Source organism: Silene latifolia, chromosome Y, assembly GCF_048544455.1.
Source record: "Silene latifolia isolate original U9 population chromosome Y, ASM4854445v1, whole genome shotgun sequence".
NCBI lineage: Eukaryota > Viridiplantae > Streptophyta > Magnoliopsida > Caryophyllales > Caryophyllaceae > Silene > Silene latifolia.
The window spans coordinates 381,642,392-381,665,000 of record NC_133538.1 but is presented as its reverse complement, the minus strand read 5'-3'; the positions used below and the strand labels follow the sequence as shown (position 1 = coordinate 381,665,000).

The following is a 22,609-nucleotide window of genomic DNA, read 5'->3' as shown; positions in this document are numbered from 1 at the left end:
CTTGTTGCTTGTTCTTTAGTGGGCTTGGTCCTACGGTTTGACAAAGAAGCCAAATTTGTGGCTGGTACTTTGGATAAAAGGTGGATTCTCCTTTATTTTAGAAGAGCAGTACACAACAAGCAACGCACGAAAACACAAACTAATACCTGCAGGCATAATTGAGCGTGCGCTCAATTGGTGCCACAACTTTTCACAAGAAACGAATTTGTTCTCTTTTGGGTCTTCTCACACACGGTTTGATTCAAGACGGTGATTGTCTTAGGCTAGTGTGTGATTGGGTGGCAGGAGCAAGGTGATTTTGTGGTCGAGATTCTTATCTCGGGTTCAGCTAATCGAGGTCAGTATAGTTCTTTGTATACGGTCTTGTATACGGATTTACACATTATTTAGGTGGTTTAATCTAGACCGTCTTACTAGTCAGTTGGTGGAATTTGTCAATTGTTCTAGGGTTTAGATTTGGTTTTTCCTAAATCATTGTGGGTTCCTAATTGGTGTATTATTCGGGACGGTAGATTGTACTGGTACTATTATTATAGTGGATTGCTCGATTGGCTGTGGCTTTTACCTCCGGATTTGGAGGGTTTTGCCCAGGGTATTTACCCTATATTTCTGTCTCGTCTTATTGTTGTTTACAGTTATCTACTTTTGGTTCTATATTGTCGATTGTGCTTCCGTTGCGTGTGGGTAATTTGGCGTAAATTTCCCAACAAGTGGTATCAGAGCCACTTGGGCTCGGTCCTAGGTGGCGGTTTAATTGACAATGACATCAAATTTGGGATCTCAGTTTGGTGTACCGAAGTTTGACGGAAAAAGTAGCTTCACCCTCTGGCAAAGGAGGATGAAAGACCTTCTGGTTCATCTTGGCTTGGCTTGGCTAGAGCCTTGAAGGGGGTCAGTGGTAAACCGGAAACGATTAGTGCTGATGACTGGGAAGACATGTGTACTAAGTGTGCTAGTACCATCAGGTTATGTATTTCAGATTCAGTCATTGATTGTGTTCTTGATGAAGACTCTCCATCGGCGATATGGGAAAAATTGGAAAAGCTATATATGGCTAAAAGCTTGACCAATAAGTTGCTTTTGAAGCGGCGGTTGTATCGGTTGAGGATGGATGAGGATGGAAATCTCATTGGGCATACGAACATGTTTAATGGACTCTTAGATGAGTTGAACAAAATCGAGGTAAAGTTGGAGGAGGAAGACAAAGCATTATTACTCCTTAACTCTCTCCCGGATACATATGAAAATTATGTGGATACAATCTTGTGCGGGAAGGATACCATTACTATGGATCAAGCGCAACCAGCTCTATTGTCTTTTGATGCGAGGAAGAAGGACAAGGCTGAGGTGCACAGTGGCAGCGGAGATACGGCTGCCGTTGCTCATAGTGGGAGAGGTCGATCATTAAACAGGAGTGATGGGTCAAAGCATGGCCGGTCTCAATCCAGGAATGCTTCTACAAGCAAGGATGTGAAATTTTACAAGTGTGGTGAACTTGGGCATATTAGGAGGTTTTGTCCTAATAAAAGCGGGAAAGGCAAGAGTGACACCAACTTGGTTGTCGGTGAAGGAAGTGAAGGAAGTAGTAGCTGTTTCTGAATTGATGGTGATGAATTACTTGCGGTCTCAAATGGGCACGATGCTTCTTCTGAGGAGGAATGGATTTTAGATTCGGGTAGTGTCAATCATGTTTGCTTCCGGAAAGAATGTTTTGAAGAGCTCCAATTGGGTGTGACTAAGAAGTTGAGTTTGGCGGATAATTCAACGGTGGATGTCATGGGTATTGGGGTGGTGAAATTCAAGACTTCTAATGGGGTGGTGCACACTTTGGATCGGGTTGCTTATGCTCCAAAGTTGAGACGGAATCTAATTTCACTTAGTCAATTAGACTCTCAAGGTTATGGGTTTAAAGCTCATGGGGGAGTGGTGAAGATGACTAAGGGTTCAATGGTTCTTATGAAGGGGGAGTTGCATCGTGGGTTATACCGTCCAAGAGCTCACATGTTGGTGGAAAACGAAAGGCGTCGACATGTTAGTTTCCAGGTTGCAGACGGGGGCAAGGGTGGTAAGAGTGAGGGGGATAGGCTCCTCTCCAAATTCAAGTGATGCTACTAACTTGGTACGGCTGTACACGGTGCATTGGCCGTGGTTGTGAGTTAGGGAGAGGATACTAACTCGGGTGTGCAGCTGGTAAGTACGGAAGGTCAATGGTTAATTCCTCGGTTACCCTTGGGCTGGAGGGGGAGATTTGTTGGGTCGTGGCCCAATTATTTGTCCAGCCCAAGTATATTACTAGTCCACTAAGACTTTTGTCTTATAGGAAAGAAAGTAAGACTTATTGCTTGTTCTTTAGTGGACTTGGTCCCACGGTTTGACAAAGAAGCCAAATTTGTGGCTGGTACTTTGGATAAAAGGTGGATTCTCCTTTGTTTTAGAAGAGCAGTACACAACAAGCAACGCACGAAAACACAAACTAAGGACTTGTTTGGTTGACATAAGGGAATTAAAGTTCCCGGGAACTTCAAGTTCACATGAATTTCCAATTCATGTGAATTCCCAAAAAGCGTTTGGTTTGCATGTGGGAAGGTAATTCATGTGGGAAGTTCCAATGACCAAGGGGGGGCTTGGTGAGTGACTTCTCACATAATGGAGGAAGTAGATTCATGTGGGAAGTTCTACTTCCCATGATTTTGGCAACCAAACAACATCATGGTTTTACACTTCCTAGGAAGTTTAAAATCCCATGATTTTAATGGGCAACCAAACAAGCCCTTATACTTGCAGGCATAATTGAGCGTGCGCTCAATTGGTGCCACAACTTCTCACAAGAAACAGATTTGTTCTCTTTTGGGTCTTTTTACACACGGTTTGATTCAAGACGGTGATTGTCTTAGGCTAGTGTGTGGTTGGGTGGCAGGAGCAAGGTGATTTTGTGGTCGAGATTCTTATCTCGGGTTCAGCTAATCGAGGTCAGTATAGTTCTTTGTATACGGTCTTGTATACGGATTTACACATTATTTAGGTGGTTTAATCTAGACCGTCTTACTAGTCAGTTGGTGGAATTTGTCAATTGTTCTAGGGTTTAGATTTGGTTTTTCCTAAATCATTGTGGGTTCCAAATTGGTGTATTATTTGGGACGGTAGATTGTACTGGTACTTTTATTATAGTGGATTGCTCGATTGGCTGTGGCTTTTACCTCCGGATTTGGAGGGTTTTGCCCTGGGTATTTACCCTATATTTCTGTCTCGTCTTATTGTTGTTTACAGTTATCTACTTTTGGTTTTATATTGTCGATTGTGCTTCCGTTGCGTGTGGGTAATTTGGCGTAAATTTCCCAACAATTTGCTAGATTAAGCATATAATCAATATATATGGTTAAGAAACATCACAATTCGCCAAAATATTTCGACAAAATTGATTCCGAGAGTTAAATAATGAAGATGCAAAGAGGAAGAAGGTCTAGATATGAAGTATCAATTTTCAATTTGGCAAAATCGAAAGCACAATCAACTAAATCGGATGGAGTTAGATACAAATTTAATTGATTATTTCGTTTTTTCTATATCATAGACTGAAAAATAATCTATCGCCCATCTTAGTGTGAAGTCTTTGATAATTTATCGGACTATGAATTTTGGCAACTGAAATTTGATTGAGATGTGAAATGATGAAGCGTAAACCTCGTCTGTACTTCGATTCAATATAACTTGATTGTAATATCTTTTGCTGTGATATGAGTCTCATTATCATTTGGTAATTTGTTATTATATGAGAACAAATAGTGTTCTAGATATATATCAATTTAATTGTAAATTATACTCCTATGGAATTTGTACTTAATTGGCTCAGGTTATTAAAGCTTTGATGTCGCAATTTTCAAGGTGAGTTTTTTCTCATCATATAATTTTTGGTAGCTATGGTTATGCTTGCCTTTTTTAAATTGCTCATAATTGTTTTTATTGTAACAAATATAGGTTGTTATTGTAACACATAGAAGTTGTTAATGCTTGGTTTGTTATTGTAACATTTGGTTTGTTATTGTGACACATTTGAGTTGTTGTAAATATTAGTTGTTACTGTAACACTTGGTTTATTATGATAATAGACGAGTTGTTACTGCAAAAACTAATTTGTTATTGTAACACATATGACTTGTGTTACAGTAACACTGGGTTTGTTATCGTAACAACTGTTTTAGTTCATATGAGAGCCTCCTCTATGCGTTTTTAAGTTGATAGTCTTGTTTTGTAGCGATGAATACTCTTTCTTTGAAGGCTATTAGCTCAATGGTAGAGCAATGTACAATCTTGTACAATGATGCGGGTTCGAGTCCGGTATAGCCTAATTCTTTATTGCAAGTAATGTTAGAATAAGTAATTGTACTTTGTGCTACCATATAGTAGAATAATTAATGTTACCAAAAACTGTAACTACAGTTATTTGTCATTTTTTAACCATTTTTAGCGTTGTTACTTACCTGTTCAACAACTTTGTTGCGGATTTCATTAGGGATGATAAATTGTTATTGTAACAATGATACTATATGAAACAATATAGTTATTATTCAGATTTAACATATCAAAAGAAGTTAAACAGATACGTGTTCACTTGCTTTTTATTGTTGAAATGAATGAAGATTGTAACGATAACAATGGTTCCAAGTTGTTACTTTTATTGAATAAGATATTACAGTAACACTACGGTAACATCGTTACTTTTAAAAAAAATTAAAAAAAAAAACTTTACCTTTGCATTTTAAAATTAATTTTATACATCATGTTATATAGTTAATGAACTAGATAATTATTAGAGTAACATTATTCCCGTATTATTTTAATAAACTAATGTTCAAATAGTTGTATTGATTAGTCTTTGATGCTGTGATGAATCAATGTTATTGTAACAATGATACTCTAACCTGGGAGAATAAAGGATTGTTACTATATCGGTGTTACTGTATCGGTATTACTCTTAACAAATAAATGATGTTACACTAGCAATGTTCCTATATATCAATAATATAAGAGGGTCATCGATACACTACATTCTTGAACAAAAATATTGGGCTTCTATTCTTACAAATATATTAAGCAACGAGAGAAGCTTTTCATCTTCCAAATCAGTCACATAGACAAGCTCCAGAAATCCAAGAAGCTCAATGGTCATCCTTTAGTATTACTTTGTCGCTTCTATCTGCAACAATAACGATTTGAAAAAGAACAGAAATCGAAACACGCATCTATACAACTAAAACATCACAATTATGCCATTAATGCAATACCAATTCTTCAAAAACATACGTATTAGCTACTGTATAACATTACAATACATTATCACACTATTATAATACAAAATTACAACATTCCATTGCTTCATCATCACAATTCCTCACAGTGGAAATAGAGATTAGTTACATCGTTACAATAATGTTATTACATCTCATAAATCACTCAACATAAACAATCTGATAATATCAACTATTTACTTTAACACTTCATCCCAAACTTTGATGTTCCAATAGACAATAAGACCATCACATCATTTCATTACTAGAGAAAATACATTAGATGATGAATTATAACTATTACAGACAATATTCAAAAGGAGGCAAACTTGAAGAAGGCAGTACCAAATTATACCAAATTTACATTAATAGATCATAAAACTTAACATTAGAACTCAAAATATCCAGCAATTTAGCACCGAAACATGACTAACCTGGCGATTTTAAAGAAAAAATCAACTAATCAAAACCCTACAAATCAACACGAAGATATGTGTATTATAATCGTGTTGATTCAATTGAATTAATCACCAATTGCTGGAATTGTGCATGCTAATAATGAATACGCCAATTAATTCCCCATGAAAAATCATCAGATCTGCAGAAAATTGAAGCGTCGATTGATGGCATGAAGAATGTGATTTACAGGGGAAACTCAATTGAAGAGAGACGTTTTTCAAAGAGATAAAGTATTTAGAGAGAGAAAGGGACGTCCAATTATGGTGATAGGGAAATAAATGGTGGAGATTAGATCTCAAAGAGAAAAGGCAGGGCCAAGATTAGAGGAAATTTTGTGGACTAGATTGAAGCTTTACAAGCAAAAAATTCCACTCAATTCTCTCATTCTCACATTTTCCCTGTCTCTCTCTATCTCACTTATCTCTCGTATTCTCTCATCTCACAAATCCCTCTATAACCACAAATACTATCCTACAACCAGTTGTATAATAACTGCCTCAAAGTTGTTGAACTCTTGCATAAAGTTGTTGAGCTATTTTACAAGTTATTGAGCTATTTTACGAAGTTATTGAGCGTAATAATTATTCTGTTGATCTCAATAACTTTGTATCATAGCTCGATAATTTTGTTAATAGAATTTCGACAATTTTAAGAATTTCAATTACATTGACTAAGTTGTATATACAACCAGTTGTATAATACATTAACTGCTCTATAACCCGCTCTCTACACTCACACAAACAAACCACCACCCATATTCTCACATCTCGCCCCTCCACCGCCACAACCTCCGTCCCACAACCGCCTCTTCTCCTCTCTCAGATCTCCACCACAACCCAACCACCATGCACCGCCTCTTCTCCTCCTCTCTCAGATCTCCACCACAACCCAACCACCATGCACCGCTTCCTTCTTCTCCGCCCAACACCACCGGAGCCGTAACCACAATCATTCGCGTCCTCCACCCAACACCACCATATCCGTCACCACCACCATTCGCATCTCACCACCACACCACCATCCTCCAATGCCGCCACCACCAACAACCACGAACACCGCCTTCTTCACTCATTTCTCCTATAAATTCAGCAACCTAAATCTATAATTTAAAACTACAAAAAAATGATGGTGTGGGCGGTGGTGATGAAGTGTGTAGCTATAATGGTGGTGAGGGCTGTCGTGGTGCGTGGCTACGGTGGGGTGGTACACCGATTTCTTTTTTTTTTTAGATCTTATTTTTTTTTGGTTTGTTGGTGGAATTGTTTTTTGGTGGTGGTGGGTCAAATTGGGCCGCGGTGGGGTGGTGGGTCAAATTGGGTGTTGGTTTTTTTTTTTTTTTTTTTTTCATATTTCTTTGTTGGTGGTTGGACCAGAGTTACACTCATAAAGAGTCAGAGTTACACTCATGAAGGATCAGAGTTACACTTTTAAAAGACCAGAGTTACACTTGTAAAGGATCAGAGTTACACTTTTGAGGACCAAATTTAAACTTCTAAATGAATAAAGTTACACTAAATTACATTCATTTGACTAAATTACATAAATTCAAATTTTTATATAAAAAATGACCCAAAAATACCAAAGTTATACTAGTAAAGCAACAAAGTTAAACTCGTAAAATATCAAAGTTACACTTGTAAAATATTAAAATTGTATAAATTTAATTTTTTATATACAAAATCGACTTTGAAAAATTAAAGTTACACTTTTACTACCTAGAGTTACACCTATAAATATCTAAAAGTCAAAAGTCAAATCATTGAAAGTCAACAGTTACCCTCATCAAACATCAAAGTTACACTTTTGAAGTATGTGGCTGAGAAAAGGACTCAAGGACTGAAAGAATATTGAGGACTCAACTGAACCCTTTTATTTGTCATCCACCAATTTGAGAAGTAGAGAAAATTTCATTCATAACAAAAATTGGTTTCAAATTCTTACTTTTCCCAATCCATATCTTGTGTGTAATTCTCTCTTGTAGCATGTCAAAAAACGCTAGAACCGGCCATGGAAGGAATGCCCGCCAACCTCAACAAGAGGCACCACCCGCTATCACCCTCCCAGGCTACCCGTCAGTAGCCTTTGGGAGTGAGGAGCACCGGAGTAATTTTGAGGTCCTAGCCACTAGGAGGATGGCCCGAACCAAGTGCATATCGATAAGTACCTTGGACACCTTAGGGATAGAGAAGGAGGTGCATAACATCTTTACGGTTCTCGGGATGGAGGGATTGTACAACTTAGAGGAGATAAGCTACCATAACCTCACCCTCGAGTTTTTGAGTTCCAAGGAAACCCATGGTGTGAGTTTTAGGCTCAAGAATACCGCCTTCAACTTAGGTAGTGATGCCTTTGCCGATCATTTGGGAGTGGGTAAGCGAATCGTGGGTCACCATGATAAGGTTGAGAAAGACATGAAGGCTTCGAAGTATTTTCATCTCTACACGGGTAAAGGAAAGGTTAGTGTGAGTAACATGAAGACTAGTGAAATCGAACACCCCGTCCTAAAGATTTTCTTTTGCTCATTGACCAACCTCCTCTATGGGAGGAAAGACCCGAGTAGAGGATAAGTAAACAATAATAATGACGAGTACATGTCACATGACTAGTATTCAACGCTAGTGTGAGCGATAGCGGTTCAGTACGATATGATGAATATAAAGAGTGGTTGGGCCTAGTCATGAAGGGTGTTCATACACATATATATTTATACATATATTATATATATATATATATATATATATATATATATATAGAGAGAGAGAGAGAGAGAGAGAGAGAGAGAGGGTGGATTTGGTGATTTTGATTCTTAGGGTGAGTTGTGAGTTGGGGGAATCTCAGCCACTAGATTATATTAGAGATGGGTGGTAAAGATCTAATCTTACTTGTCATATGAAATCATTGTTTATTTACTTATTTTCTCTTTTTTCTAGTGCAACTTTTTTTTTTACTTTATTTTTTTTTATCTCATTTTTTTACCTCGTGTTATTATGCTTTTTTTTACAACTTTGATTTTTATTTCTCTTATATTTTTCTCTAATTTTCTCATTATGTTACTTTTTTTTTTCTTTTTGTACCAGATTTTTTTTACTTGAATTTTTTTTCCTCTTATTTTTTTACCTCGTGTTATTATGTCTTTGTTATTGTGCTTTTTTTTTACTTTGATTTTTTTACGACTTTGATTTTTTTCTCTTTTTTTTTTTAACACATGTTATTGTCTATTGTTATTGTTATTTTTGTTATTGTGATGTTATTCTCATTGCATTACTTTGATTTTTTTTACGACTTTAATTTTTTTCTCTTTTTTTTACCACGTGTTATTGTGCTGTTATTGTTATTCCGCTGTTATTGTGATGTTATTTTGCTGTTACTTTGATTTTTTTACGACTTTGTTTTTTTTTCTTTTTTTTTTTACCACGAGTTATTGTGCTGTTATTCTACTGTGATTCTGCTGTTATTCCGGTGTCTCTTTGATTTTTTTTTACCACGTGTTATTGTTTTGTTATTATGATGTTATTCCGGTGTCACTGTGATTTTTTTTCTTTTTTTTACCACGTGTTATTGTACTGTTATTCTGCTGTTATTGTGTTTTTTTTTTACTTTGATTTTTTTTACGACCATGATTTTTTTTAACCACGTGTTATTGTGCTATTATTCTACTGTTATTCTGCTGTTATTCCGGTGTCACAAACTTATGTACTAATGTGTCAACAACTAGTCTCAAATCAAAAAACGACAAAATGCCAACCACATAAGGAGATGGACTAGTCTCACATTTGAGACCATTCTCATACAAGAGTCACATGAATCAAAATTAGAAGACTACAAATCAACATCCATACTACAAGGATAATCTCCATAATATAGCTTTACAAAATTCAGTAGCAGATCTAGGAAATTTCGATGCTGAAGGACTGAAGGAGAACTGATGAGTACTCCGATTAAATACCTGTTATAAGAATGCAGCCACACAAGTCAAGGGCTCGAAGATTTAGACAACCATAAGCCAAACTTGTGACACCCAAATCCCCAACATTTTCACACCACCCTAAGTTAAGAGTCTGCAGCTCTCTGCAGTTATACGCGATGGCCTACATCAATATACAGTATAAAAAGAACATCACTCTCCAGAGAAAAATTCAGTAGCAGATCTAGGAAATTTCGATGCAAATTCTAAGGTATACATGTAGAAAATCATGAATTTATTGTTGTTGGTGGGAAAATCATGAATCGTTCAAGCCGGTGGTGGCGGACCTAATCGCCCTTCCGATGCCGACAATTGCCTATTTTCAGAGGTAGCGAAACTACTGCAACATCATAATTATCATCATAAGCAGAATTGCAAGGACAGAAAAGTTCAACCTCTTGCTCAATTTGATGAGGTCACTAAAACTTCTGTGTTATACGGATTATCTATTTTCAGAGGTAGCGAAATCGATGACGAGTAAGTCCAGCGCTTCTCAGTTCACGGCTGTGGTTCCGGAGGCGGTGGTGGTTGTGATTTCGGCGGCGGCAGTTATGGTGGCGTAAGAATGAGGGTTAAGAGATGATGATTCTGGAAGGGATAAAGAGGAGATGGTGGTAGTCGGTGTTTTTAAGTTTGCTGTAGTGTATTTGTTTTCTTAATCAATCCTAGCCATCCATTTTCTCTTATTTCAATGGTCCAGATTTCCAAACTCACAACTCACCGTAAGAACCAAACTCACGAGATCCCGCCTCTACATATATATATATATATATATATATATATTTAAGATCCGGTGAGAACGAATAAAACCCAATAAAAAATTAATAACAAACACAATATACTCTCTGCCTACTCAGTTCTCAATTAACAGCCCACGATAACATTTTAATGTAACCTCCCCTCACCTTCCACGTTACCACCCATCACCTGCCGTCGCCACCAATGGCCACCACCAGCAACGCCGTAGAATCACCGGCGAATATCTATGATGTCGGCGCAACACCGGCGAGACCAATGAGCATCACCAACCCCCAAATTTCCCGATTTGGAAAGCATAGATGTGGATTATCCTTCCTCCGATTGTCACCGCCGATGACGACCACCAGCAAAGCCATCGAACAACGATGATTCCGGCAGAACTTCGACAATAGGATTGAGCATCACGAATCACAACACCCGATTTCCCGAAGCCTAGATCTGATGATCCTTCCTCTAATTTTGAGTTCTGCGTCCTCCAACCACCACCACCGCCAACAACAATTCACCACACAACTACCACTACCCCTCAGTCGTCGGCGACATCAACCAATCAGATGTGGAAATTCGTGGATTTTGTACCTGACTCACTCACATGAAGGTATGTCCTTCATTCGCCTCGTCGGAGACGCGTATATCCATTATCCATGGTTACGGTGAGATGCCTACCTCCAAATCCAATCAAATATCGAATATCTGGTGAGATGCCTACCCCAAAATCCAGCGAGATCATCTTCCCGTCGTCACATTTGCTTCCTCTGTCCAACTATCATCAAACCCGTCATTATTATTTTTTATGTATCTACACAAGTTTTCCATGTATCTAACGACTATTTTAATGAAACTCAACATAGATACACAAAATTAATTGCTATGTACATCAAAATTCGTTTGAGATACATCAATATATAAATACACTAATTTTGATTAGCTCCGACAGTCATGGGTCTAATGATTTCCGGTGAGGAATACAAGTCGCAGATTAGGAGATTACTCAGACGATGTCGACGGTTATATTGGAGGCAATTTTATATGATGGTCAGTGGTGGTAAAGGTGTATGGTGTTGCCGTTGATGTCAACAGTACTGGTGGCTACCGGTGATGTCGAAGGTGGTGGCTGCGGTGGCATAGTTAGAGCCTTTGGGTCCCGACGATGAACAATGATGATGAACTTGGTGAGGCGTGTGTGAGGTGTGAATGGATATGAGAGATATGAGTGATAGAGTTTGTGCGTCAGTTAGGCTTGGTTATTTATGTAGCTTATAACTGTCGTTCTCACCATTCTCACCGAGTGATTGTTCTCATCGGATTTTGATTATATATATATATATATATATATATATATATATATATATATATATAGGCAAGATCCGGTGAATCCACCTATATATTTAAGTCCATGAGTCCATAAAACAATATCACGCACTATACAAAACAATATCACGAAATTTTTTTTGTCAAAATTTTTTTTTTTTTCGAAAATTTATATTTTTTCAAAAATTTTTTTAATTTTTTTTTTCTAATTTTTTTCCGAAAAAGTTTTTTTTTTTTTTTTTTTTTTTTTTTTTTTAAAGCTGTGATATTGTTTAGTATAACGGTGATATTGTATTACAAAACAATATCACGATTTTTTTTTTCAAAAACTTTTTTTTTTCAACTGTGATATTGTTTAGTATAACGTGTGATACTGTAAGCTGTGATATTGTGTAGCATAACGGGTGATATTATAATACAAAACAATATCACGATTTTTTTTTTGGAGTATAAGTTGTGATATTGTTTAATATAACGTGTGATATTGTATCCTGGACTCACGGACTCAAAAAGATAGGGTGGACTCATGTGATCCTAATTCTATGTATATATATATATATATGTATATATGTATATATGTATATATATATATATATATATTAATCACATACATATCAAAAACCTCATCAAATAGATATAGACTTTGGCTACGAATGACATACAGATATAGTGAAGCGAGCCGGGATCCTTTGGGGAACACAACAATTGACAATAAGAGTAGATTACCGAGAGAGTGTCATGTGAGACTTATAGTGAACTTCGGGGCGAAGTTCTCTTTTAGGGGGAGTGAATGTAAGAACTCGGAAAATTTAGGAGAGAAAGAGCACGATACAGGAGAAAGAAATGAGAATTGAACAAGAAACTTAGGATAAGTATGATATGCGTGCATAGTTAATAAGAGTGATAATGACAACTAGAACTTTGACGGACCTTACGATAAAGTATAATGGCAAGAGAATACACAACAACCGAGAATGAGGCTTGAGAGAAGACCGAGGAATAATTGGGAAAGAGAGTGAGTTGCGTCGAGGACGAAGTTCATTTTTAAGGAGGGAAGATTGTAATGCTTGGATAATTTGGGACCCATAAAGGACCTAGGAACACGTGAGGGAACCCACGTATACTCGGAAGTAAAGGATGTCCCCTCCCATGAGACCAAGTAAGACCTAAACTAGACCTAGTAGACTTCCAGTGGACCGAGTAGAACCTCTAGCGGATAAAGTGAGTGGCACTCGGTCAAGTAAAGAGTATACTCGACTAAGTGAGTGTGACACGCCTAAAACGTCGCACTAAAAGACGGCCAAATTAACAATTTATATACCACTAAGCACACTAATTAACACTAATTATAAACTAGTAAAGTAGTAAGCAAGGGATCGAACCCAAGAGAAGATGGGTTTTGCAATAGTGAAATTAAAAGAGCAATTAGAACAATTGTGACAAGTTAACCCAAGGACAATTAAAGGAAATTCAAACAAGAGTATGAGGCAAGCAATCAATCAAGAGTTTTAAGATGGAAATTAATCAATTTTAAGAGATACTTAATCCAACCCAAAGTTAGGCACTTTAGTTGACAAAACCACTCAATCAATCCTTCTAATTAATATTATTGTCCTATTAGTGAGATTAAATCTCCAAATTCCCTTAATTAAAAGTCAATCACAAGGAAATCACACTTAATAATTGACCCAACTTATTAACTCCTCTAGTGGAAATCACACACATAGATTAATTAACAAGAAGATGAAGCAATAGGAATCTAATAGGTGGAATTACTCACAATGAAATCACAATTAATGAGCAATCACAACTTAATCTCTCGAATGTTAATTAAACCAAGAAGAAATCACATTCATTAGTCTAATAACAAGTTGTTGCAACATGAGATTACAAGGAAATCACACTTAATAAACCCAACAACATATAAATTAAGGAACTTGGAAAGATTATGCAACAAGGAAATCACACTTAATCACAATAATCTAACAAGGATTCCAAAATTAAGCAATTAAACACAAGAGATTAAGAACAATAATAATAATTAAGGAAAGATTAAGGAGTCTTACAATAAAAGATTAAGCATTTGAGTCGGATTAAGAAAAGGAGATTAGTTCTCCATGCTTAGATCTAAACCCAATTCAAAAAGATGAAAATATTCCCAAATTACAACTTGATTAATTAAAGTGAGCATAAGATGTCTTAACCTACTTGCAAACATCCTATTTATAGTCTAACGTAACCTAATAATTATGGGCTTAACACAGGAAAGGCCCGTAATACAAAACGCCATAAACCCAGATTTTTCGCACCGTGCGAGTTCTGGTGTCTGGAAACTCGCACGGTGCGAGTTTGGTCCTAGAACGCGTCTTTCTTTCGTGCTTCACTTGATCCTTGGAAGGCTTTCTCATGGAACTTCTTCAATTCTTGTTCTTGGCTCTTCCTTGGACACTTCTCTCGATCTCTTGGCTTCTTATTCTTCACTTGAAATTATGCTAAATGGTGAAGCATTCGGAATTGGTTAAACAATGTGAAAATCGTCAAAAACCATCCCTAAATGTTACCAAATGAGCTCAAAATGGTGCCAAAACTTAGTAGAAATAGGAGTTCATCAAACACCCCACACTTAGCCCTTTGCTCGTCCCGAGCAAACTAGAGTAAACCTAATCACCACCTAGGCCAAGAAGTATGGGCACTCCTAATTCCCCTCTCCTCATCTCGCTCTTTCTACTTATATCGTCCCTCGACTAAGCACATGGTCACTCTTCTTCATAGCTCCAACAAGTGAGTAAGTGACCCGAATTCCACCAATACGGACCTCTCTTCTCTCACTCCCCCTCCTTATGTTATCCCTCTTCTAAGATGATCCTAAGTCCACCAATTCAACCATTCACCTTTTTCCCAAACTCATCACATCCTCCTTATTACCCCCCCTTATCACTCCGCTTGGTTCAACACAAGGCTACCATGGTCATCAAAGCCTCTCTTAATCTATCAATTTGGCAACCTCAAACACCTCCATTTCAACAATTCTCCAACAACTCACAACTCAACAACCAAACTCAACCTCTCCAACAATGCATAAGACAAGTCAAAACAATTCAACTCCACACAACAAGTATGCCAAGCACTAGTAACAAAGTAAGCTTCCAAATCCCCCCTCCCAGTCTTGGCATACTACTAACCTACCCTTCCGGCCTTCTAGAGCTCCACCACTTATGTCACCAACACTAAATGGAAATCGTCATGTATGTGACATGATTTCAAGGCTTCAAAGAGGTCACAAGATTTTTTTCAATTTTTTTTTCCTACTTCTCTCATTTTGCCTAAACCGCCCTTTCGGGTTTTCGGTTTAGCTCTTTTTCTCACCTCTACTCTCGTGGCTCGCACTCTTTTCTTCATTTTGCCCGAAGCGCCCTTTCGGGTTTTCACTCCGGCCTCGGCCACTTTCCCACTTTTGCCTAGGATGCCCTTTCGGGTTTTCATCTTAGCCGGGTTTTTTCTTTTTCTTTTCTTTTTCGTTTTTTTTAAAAATGAAATACAATGCATGGAATTGAATATATTACAATATATACATGATACCGACTCATGCCCACCCCACACTTAAATCTTCACTTTGTCCCCAAAGTGTGAGGTGAACACCCTAAACTCACTCACGAGTGTGAGCTTGAGGCACCTCCATAATCCGGAGGTCCTCCCCTTCTTCTTGATTCTCTTCTTCTTCTGAATCTAGCCATTTCGGCTCTTGTTTCCTCAACCTTAGTCTCATCATACCCTTGGTATTTGGTGGGGAATTGATGCATGAATTGAGCATTCATCGCGGCCACCACATCAAAAGTTGCGTTTGAAGTATAAAGCATCTCTTCCAAATGCTCTTGGTAGTGGTGGTAGCGGTTTTCGGTGATTCCCCACCGAGCATTCTCCGTAAGTTGCATTTGAGAAAGGGTAGACTCAAGGTTCGAGACACGGTTGGTGATGTTGGATTGCCATGTTTGGAAATCCGGGTAGTTGAATTGAGGGTCCGTGAAAGGATATTCTTGTTGTTGTTGTTCTTGTGGCATCTGGGGTGGAGTGAAATGGGGCTCATCAAACGGGGCATTAGGCATGGGTTCATCATATGGTGCATCATCATGAGGAATGTCACCAAAAGTCAAAGCCCCCCCCCCTCCACTTGTGGTTGCTCTCCACCCTCACCCTCATTTGATTCAACTACTTGGGCTCTATCGACCCAAAGGTCCACAAATGCGTCGTCGGGAGGCATATAGAAATCTTGTGCACTCCCCCACCCCAAGGGTGAGTGTGTGTGTGTGTGGGGGGGGGGGGGGAGGGTAAGAACATGTAGTGCTTATAGGTTTGCCCACCCATTCACCAAATGACCAAAGAGGTGATTTTGTCAACCACCTCAAGCATGTGTGCTTGCTTCAAGTAATGGAAGTCCATGCGACCACTACCATCAAGTTCATAAGCATTGGGTGGAAATGGTACACCCGTATTTTGCACAATCAATTCAATCATACCCCCAATGAAAATGGTCCCCTTTGGATCCTTTTGTAACTCAAGGCAACCACTCACAAACAAGTCAACCCAATCCGGTATTCCCCTCCCTTCCGGGGTCATGGACCATAGGCATTGTATTTGTTGATAGTTCATTTTTGTTGGTTCGGTCATGACCAAGAAATTGGTGTTTATGTGGCGGCTTAGGAGGTGCAAAACCGGGTTGGGAAGGGTGGTGTTCTTTGAGTTTCCATGTCTTACATCCCCCGTGATATCATTCCAAAAGGCACTCATCAATTTTTTGTCAAGGTTTTCTTTGATGGGGGCTTTGGTTATATGAAGGGCCTCTCTTACCTCATCATAAGTCAAGGTGTGGGTAAGGCGGCATGCCCGAAATTTGATCCCCGGGGTCTTGTCCCTTCCCAATTTCATTTTTTCCAAAGAAGAAAGAAACTCAAAGGTAACACCCCTTCGGCTGTGTGCGGCCATGTTAGTGTAGGCCTCTATTCCAACCTTTTCCAAGAGCATTCGGGCCATGGGAAGCATTCCCAATTTAGAAAGAACGTTTTGGTCCAAGAATTTAGTTTGTGCCACGGTTGACACCGAAGCAAACTTTTTCCAATTCGTGAGGGCCTTGTCTCGGAGGCCCTCCTTACCTGAGTATTCATTCTCATCATAATCCGAGGCTCCCTTGGGTCCTTTTGAGGAAGAAGCCTCGGTAGCTTTACCTTTGTCCATTGTAGAACAATTATTTTTCAGAAAAACACAATTTTTGGAAATGATTTGGGTGAGGCAAAAGAACAAACACCTAATATGCACTATAAAAAATGATGTGCTAATTAGTTATTTGTTGGAATAAAAACACCTCACAAGTTAAAAGATTGTTTGAGAACCAACTTCAACATAATTAAACAACCAAATTTCGATTTTGAAGCACTCAAATTCGAAATTTAGTTAACTATGAATGACACGGATAAGAATAAGGTTTTATACCTCCCTTTGATCCTTGTTTGTGTTGTTAGTTGATGAATGCTAACCAAGAATGCTTAAATTCGTCCCTTCAATCCAATTTGCAACTCCAAAAGTCTTCAATTCTTCAAGCACTCGAAACCCTAAGTCGAAATTGTCGATGGTTTTGTGAATTTTCTGCAATTACCTTGCCCAAATTGATGTTGGGTGATGAAAGTTGATAAAACTTGAAGGTTAATTGCTTGATTTTGATGATTTGAGAAGGGTTTGATGAGTGATTTTGAGATGGGTTAGGGTTAGTATGAGAAGAGAGGGTGAGTGTTAATAGAATTGGGGAAAAACAAATGGGGATGTCGTGGGAATTGAAGCTGAAACTGGGTATATGCAGTTTTCTCGCACGGTGCGAGAAAAGCTTTGAGAAATGTCGCACCGTGCGACTTTGCTGCTGGAATCATCTTTTTTGTTGCTTAATTCTTCACTCTAGCCAATTCTTTTACACATCATTCTTTCTTCTTTTCTTCACATATGCCCTTGAGTTGGTATCCTATCACTAAAACACACATTAAACCATCCTAACAAGCTAAAACATTAACGAAAATGCAACTGATTTAATTTATAATGCAAGAATTAAAGGATGCAATTAATTTAAACATAAAAAATGCAATAAAAACAATGCAATACGGAATTTAAATATGCAAGGGAAAGAAATATTTACAAACTTTTGCCGTTTATTTAACGTCGATGGCTCGACAAAGTTTCATCTTCATTAATTTGAGTAAATTGGATCAACAAGGTGGAGTGTTTCCACTTCTCCCACTTCAATTCCTTCGTGATAATGCTTAAGCCTTTGACCATTCACTTTCAAAACTTTCCCGGATTTCAAGCATTTGATTTCAATTGCTCCATATGGGAAGACACGAACCACTTCATATGGTCCCATCCATCTAGACCTCAATTTTCCGGAGAAAAGTCTAAGCCGATTTTGAAAGAGTAAGACTTTCTCTCCCACTTGAAACACTCTTCTTGAAATCATGTTATCGTGCCATGCTCTTGTTCTTGCCTTGTAAATGGAAGCATTCTCATAAGCATCATTCTGAATTTCTTCCAATTCTTGAAGTTGAAGTTTCCTATGAAGGCCCGCTTCATTCATTTGCAAGTTGAACGACTTGACCGCCCAATAAGCTCGGTGCTCAACCTCTACGGGTAGATGACACGGTTTCCCAAAAAGTAAGCGGTAAGGTGACATCCCGATTGGCGTTTTGTAAGCCGTGCGATAGGCCCACAAGGCATCATCCAACCTCAAGCTCCAATCCTTGCGGTCGGGATTCACCGTCTTCTCAAGGATAGCCTTAATCTCCCTATTAGAAACCTCGGCTTGACCATTGGTTTGAGGGTGATAGGCGGTTGATACTTTATGAAGTACCCCATACTTTTTGAGAAGAGCTCCAATGACTTTGTTTCAAAAGTGAGTGCCACGGTCCCTTATCAAGGCTTTTGGGAAGCCAAACCGAGAAAAGATGTTGGTTTTTATGAATTCTCCAACTACCTTTGCATCATCGGTCTTGGTGGCTTTAGCCTCCACCCACTTGGAAACACGCCAAAAGTATGTAGACATTGCCACAAGATGCGGGAATGGTCCCATGAAGTCAATACACCACACATCAAATATTTCACAATAGATCATGGGTGTTTGTGGCATTTCTCTTCTTTTTGAAATGTTGCCAACTCTTTGGCATCTATCACATGTATTTACCATGGCATGAGCATCTCAGAATATCGTGGGCCAAAAGAAACCGCTTTCCAAGACTTTTCTAGCCGTTTTCTTGGCTCCAAAATGCCCACCGCAAGCATACTCGTGACAAAATTAAGAATTGGAAGGATTTCGGTATCCGGGACACATCTCCTAATAACTTGATCAGCACAAAATTTCCAAAGGTATGGGTCATCCCATACATAGTATTTAGCATCACTCTTGATCTTATCTCGTTGGGAGCGAGAAAGTCCCTTTGGAAACTCTTGTAAGACCAAAAAGTTGACTATATGGGCATACCATGGTTCAATGGAGGACAATGCTAGGAGTGTGTCATCCGGAAAGGAAGCTTGTATTGGTGATTCCAAGACTTCTTGAGGCTTATCTTGCACAATTCTACTTAGGTGATCCGCCACCGTGTTAGTTGTGCCCTTCTTGTCTTTGAGTTCAACATCAAACTCACACAAAAGTAGTACCCATCTCATCAAACGTGGCTTGGACTTCTTCTTGTTCACCAAATGCCTTAAGGTGGCATGATCCGTGAAGATGATGACCTTGGCTCCAAGAATATAAGGTCGAAATTTCTCTAAGGCAAACACCACCGCAAGAAATTCTTTCTCGGTAGTTGTATAATTTCTTTGAGCCTCATTTATCATCGTCGACGCATATTTAATAACATGAGGTGGTCTTCCTACCCTTTGGCCAAGTACCGCACCAAGGGCATAATTGCTTGCGTCCGACATTATCTCAAACGGTTCATTCCAATTGGGAGGTTGAATTATAGGTGCCGAAATAAGCTTCTCCTTGAGCATATCAAAAGCTCCCTTGCATTCTTCACTCATGATAAATTCACAATCCTTTTGAAGTAGCTTGCATAGAGGAGCATCAATCTTGGAGAAATCCTTAATAAAACGCCGGTAGAACCCGGCGTGACCTAGGAAAGATCTCACTTCACGCACATTAGTAGGATAAGGCAAGGTGCGAATGGTATCGACCTTTGCCTTATCAACCTCAATCCCCCTAGAGGAGATCACATGTCCCAAGACTATTCCTTCATCAACCATGAAATGACATTTCTCATGGTTGAGAACGAGATTGGTATCAATACATCTTTGCAAGACCCAAGTGAGATGACTCAAACAATCCTCAAAAGATTGGCCATGAACGGTAAAATCGTCCATGAATACTTCAATAAAGTCCTCAACATGATCCGAAAAGATACTCATCATGCACCTTTGGAACGTTCCCGGAGCATTACAAAGACCGAAGGGCATCTTTCTATAGGCAAACGTTCCAAAGGGACATGTGAAAGTTGTTTTTGTTTGGTCCTCGGGTGCAATTGGGATTTGAAAATAACCCGAGTAGCCATCCAAAAAGCAATAAAAAGCTTTTCCCGCTAACCTCTCCAACATTTGATCCATGAAGGGAAGCGGGAAGTGATCTTTTCGGATCACGGCATTGAGCCTACGGTAGTCGATACATACCCGCCACCCATTTTGAACTCGAGTGGGGGTTAAAACACCTTCATGATTCTCGACTACCGTTAGCCCAGATTTCTTTGGGACAACGTGGGTTGGACTAACCCATTGATTATCGGAGATAGGATAGATTATACCTACATGAAGGAGTTTGAGTACCTCTTTCTTCACAACATCCATCATTGGAGGGTTCAAACGCCTTTGTGGTTGTCGGACGGGCCTTGCTTCATCTTCAAGAAGAATCCGGTGCATGCATAAAGTGGGACTAATGCCTTTGATGTCAGCCATTTTCCACCCAATTGCTTCCTTGTGTTGCTTAAGAACTAGGATGAGAGCCTCTTCTTGCTCCTTAGTAAGCTTGCTTGAAATAATTACCGGTAAAGTTTCTTCATTTCCTAGAAATGCATACTTCAAGTGGCCTGGTAAGGGCTTCAATTCAACAATAGGAGGCTTGACAATAGAGGGAACGAGTTTCTCTTTTGGTAGCTCTTCTAACAATTTGGAAGAAAGGAAGCAAAAGTCCTGGACAGGGGAGAATTCGCACCGTGCGAGTTCTGGGGCTGGAAAACTCGCACGGTGCGAGTTTGCTGCTGCCTTCCGGATTTCTTCCTTTTCTTCCCATTAGTCAAAACAACATCTAATGCATCAACTTTGCACAATTCATACACGGTTTGCACAATTGGTTCAAAAATTTCAAGAAAACACAAGGATGAAGTCTCGGATGGGTATTTCATAGACTCATATATGCTATACTCAATCTTTTCCCCCTCAAATTCCATTGTGAGGCGTCCACTGGATACATCAATCTTGGTGTTGGAAGTTCTCATGAAAGGCCTTCCCAACAAAATGGGAGTGAAGCCTTTCTCGGGTTCCATTTCAATCACATAGAAGTCGGCGGGGAAAAGCATTTCCCCCACCTTTACCAAGACATCTTCCACAACCCCTTTAGGATAGATATTGGACCTATCGGCCAAAGAAATGACCGTACGAGTCGGTTTCAAAGGCCCTAACTTGAGTGACTCATAAAGGTAATTGGGCAAGACATTAATGGATGCACCTAAATCAAGCATAGCATGTTGACAATCCAAGTCACCAATTTTATAAGGGATGGTGAACATGCCCGGATCACTACATTTTTGTGGCAACCGTTTTTGAAAAATTGCCGACACATGTTCACTAGCCCTTGCCTTTTTCATGCTTTTTGCCTTATTGGTCCACTTAGTAGTGCACAACTCTTTCAAAAATTTTGCATGCTTGAGCACACTACTAAGAAGATCAAGGAGAGGAATATTTACCTCCACTTTACGAAAGATATCATAAAGGCTTGAAGTTTTCTTGTCAATTATCCTTGTATCATTCAAAGCACTTGGAAATGGAGCTTGTGGCTCATATTCCGGAAGCGGTTCATTGACCCTTACTTGTTGAGGTGTAGATGATTCCCCTTGTTCTACTACCACTTCAATTTCATCTTCAACCACATCCTTCACCTCATGAACAATAGGAAGTGGTCTTGTCTTCTTAGGAGCCTTGGGTGCCTCTACCAACTCTCTACCATTCCTCAAAGAGACCGCTTTTGCTTGTTCCTTGGTGGGTGGAGGAATGGTGTGAGAAGGGAGACTCCCTCCTTGGGTGGGTTGAGAATTTAGTGTAGTGAGGATTTGACCATCTTGGGTCTCAAGGTTAACAAACCTAGAGTCGGTGAGTCGGTTTTGTTGAAGCACGGCGGTTTGAAATTCCTTGGTATTGTTTTGCATTGCCATTTGATTCATGGTAAGTGTTTTCATCATCTCTTCCAAGGAATTTTGTGATTGGTTTTGATTTTGATTTGGCTTTTGAAATGAAGAGTTTGAAGGCCCTTTTTGATTTTGATTTTGGTTTTGGTTTTGGTTTCCACCCCAACCCATATTTGGATGAGATTTCCACCCTTCATTGTAAGTGTTGGAATAGGGGTTAAACTTCCTAAACCCAATAGCCTTCACCGCTTCAATTGCCTCCTTCGTTTGTAATGATGGACACCCATCGGTGGGATGAGTTGGATCATTACAAAGACCACAAAATTTCACATGAGAAGCATTCCCACCTCCTTTTGTAAGTTCCTTCACCAAATTGGTAAGAAAATCAACTTTCTCCTCCATATGGTTGG

General features: G+C 39.0%; 1 protein-coding gene across 1 annotated transcript; it reads right to left on the bottom strand.

Moving 5' to 3' along the window:
- Positions 1-18,004: 18,004 nt before the first annotated feature.
- Positions 18,005-22,226, bottom strand: LOC141631955 (uncharacterized). Its single transcript, XM_074444555.1, has 3 exons — positions 21,042-22,226; positions 20,473-20,988; positions 18,005-18,667 (listed from the first exon to the last, which is right to left on the bottom strand). Exons 1-3 carry the CDS (start codon positions 22,224-22,226, stop codon positions 18,005-18,007), a joined length of 2,364 nt encoding a protein of 787 aa, XP_074300656.1.
- Between the last annotated feature and the right edge of the window lie 383 nt (positions 22,227-22,609).

Bases quoted from the DNA above. Each gene is read 5' to 3' on its own strand.
- LOC141631955 (XM_074444555.1), bottom strand. From the start codon at position 22,226: ATGGCAATGCAAAACAATACCAAGGAATTTCAAACCGCCGTGCTTCAA. The intron at 20,989-21,041 runs GTGCGAGTTTTC...TCCCCTGTCCAG, and splicing joins GGCAGCAGCAAACTCGCACC to GACTTTTGCTTCCTTTCTTC. The intron at 18,668-20,472 runs GTATGTATCGAC...CTTCTCAAAAAG, and splicing joins GAGTTCAAAATGGGTGGCGG to TATGGGGTACTTCATAAAGT.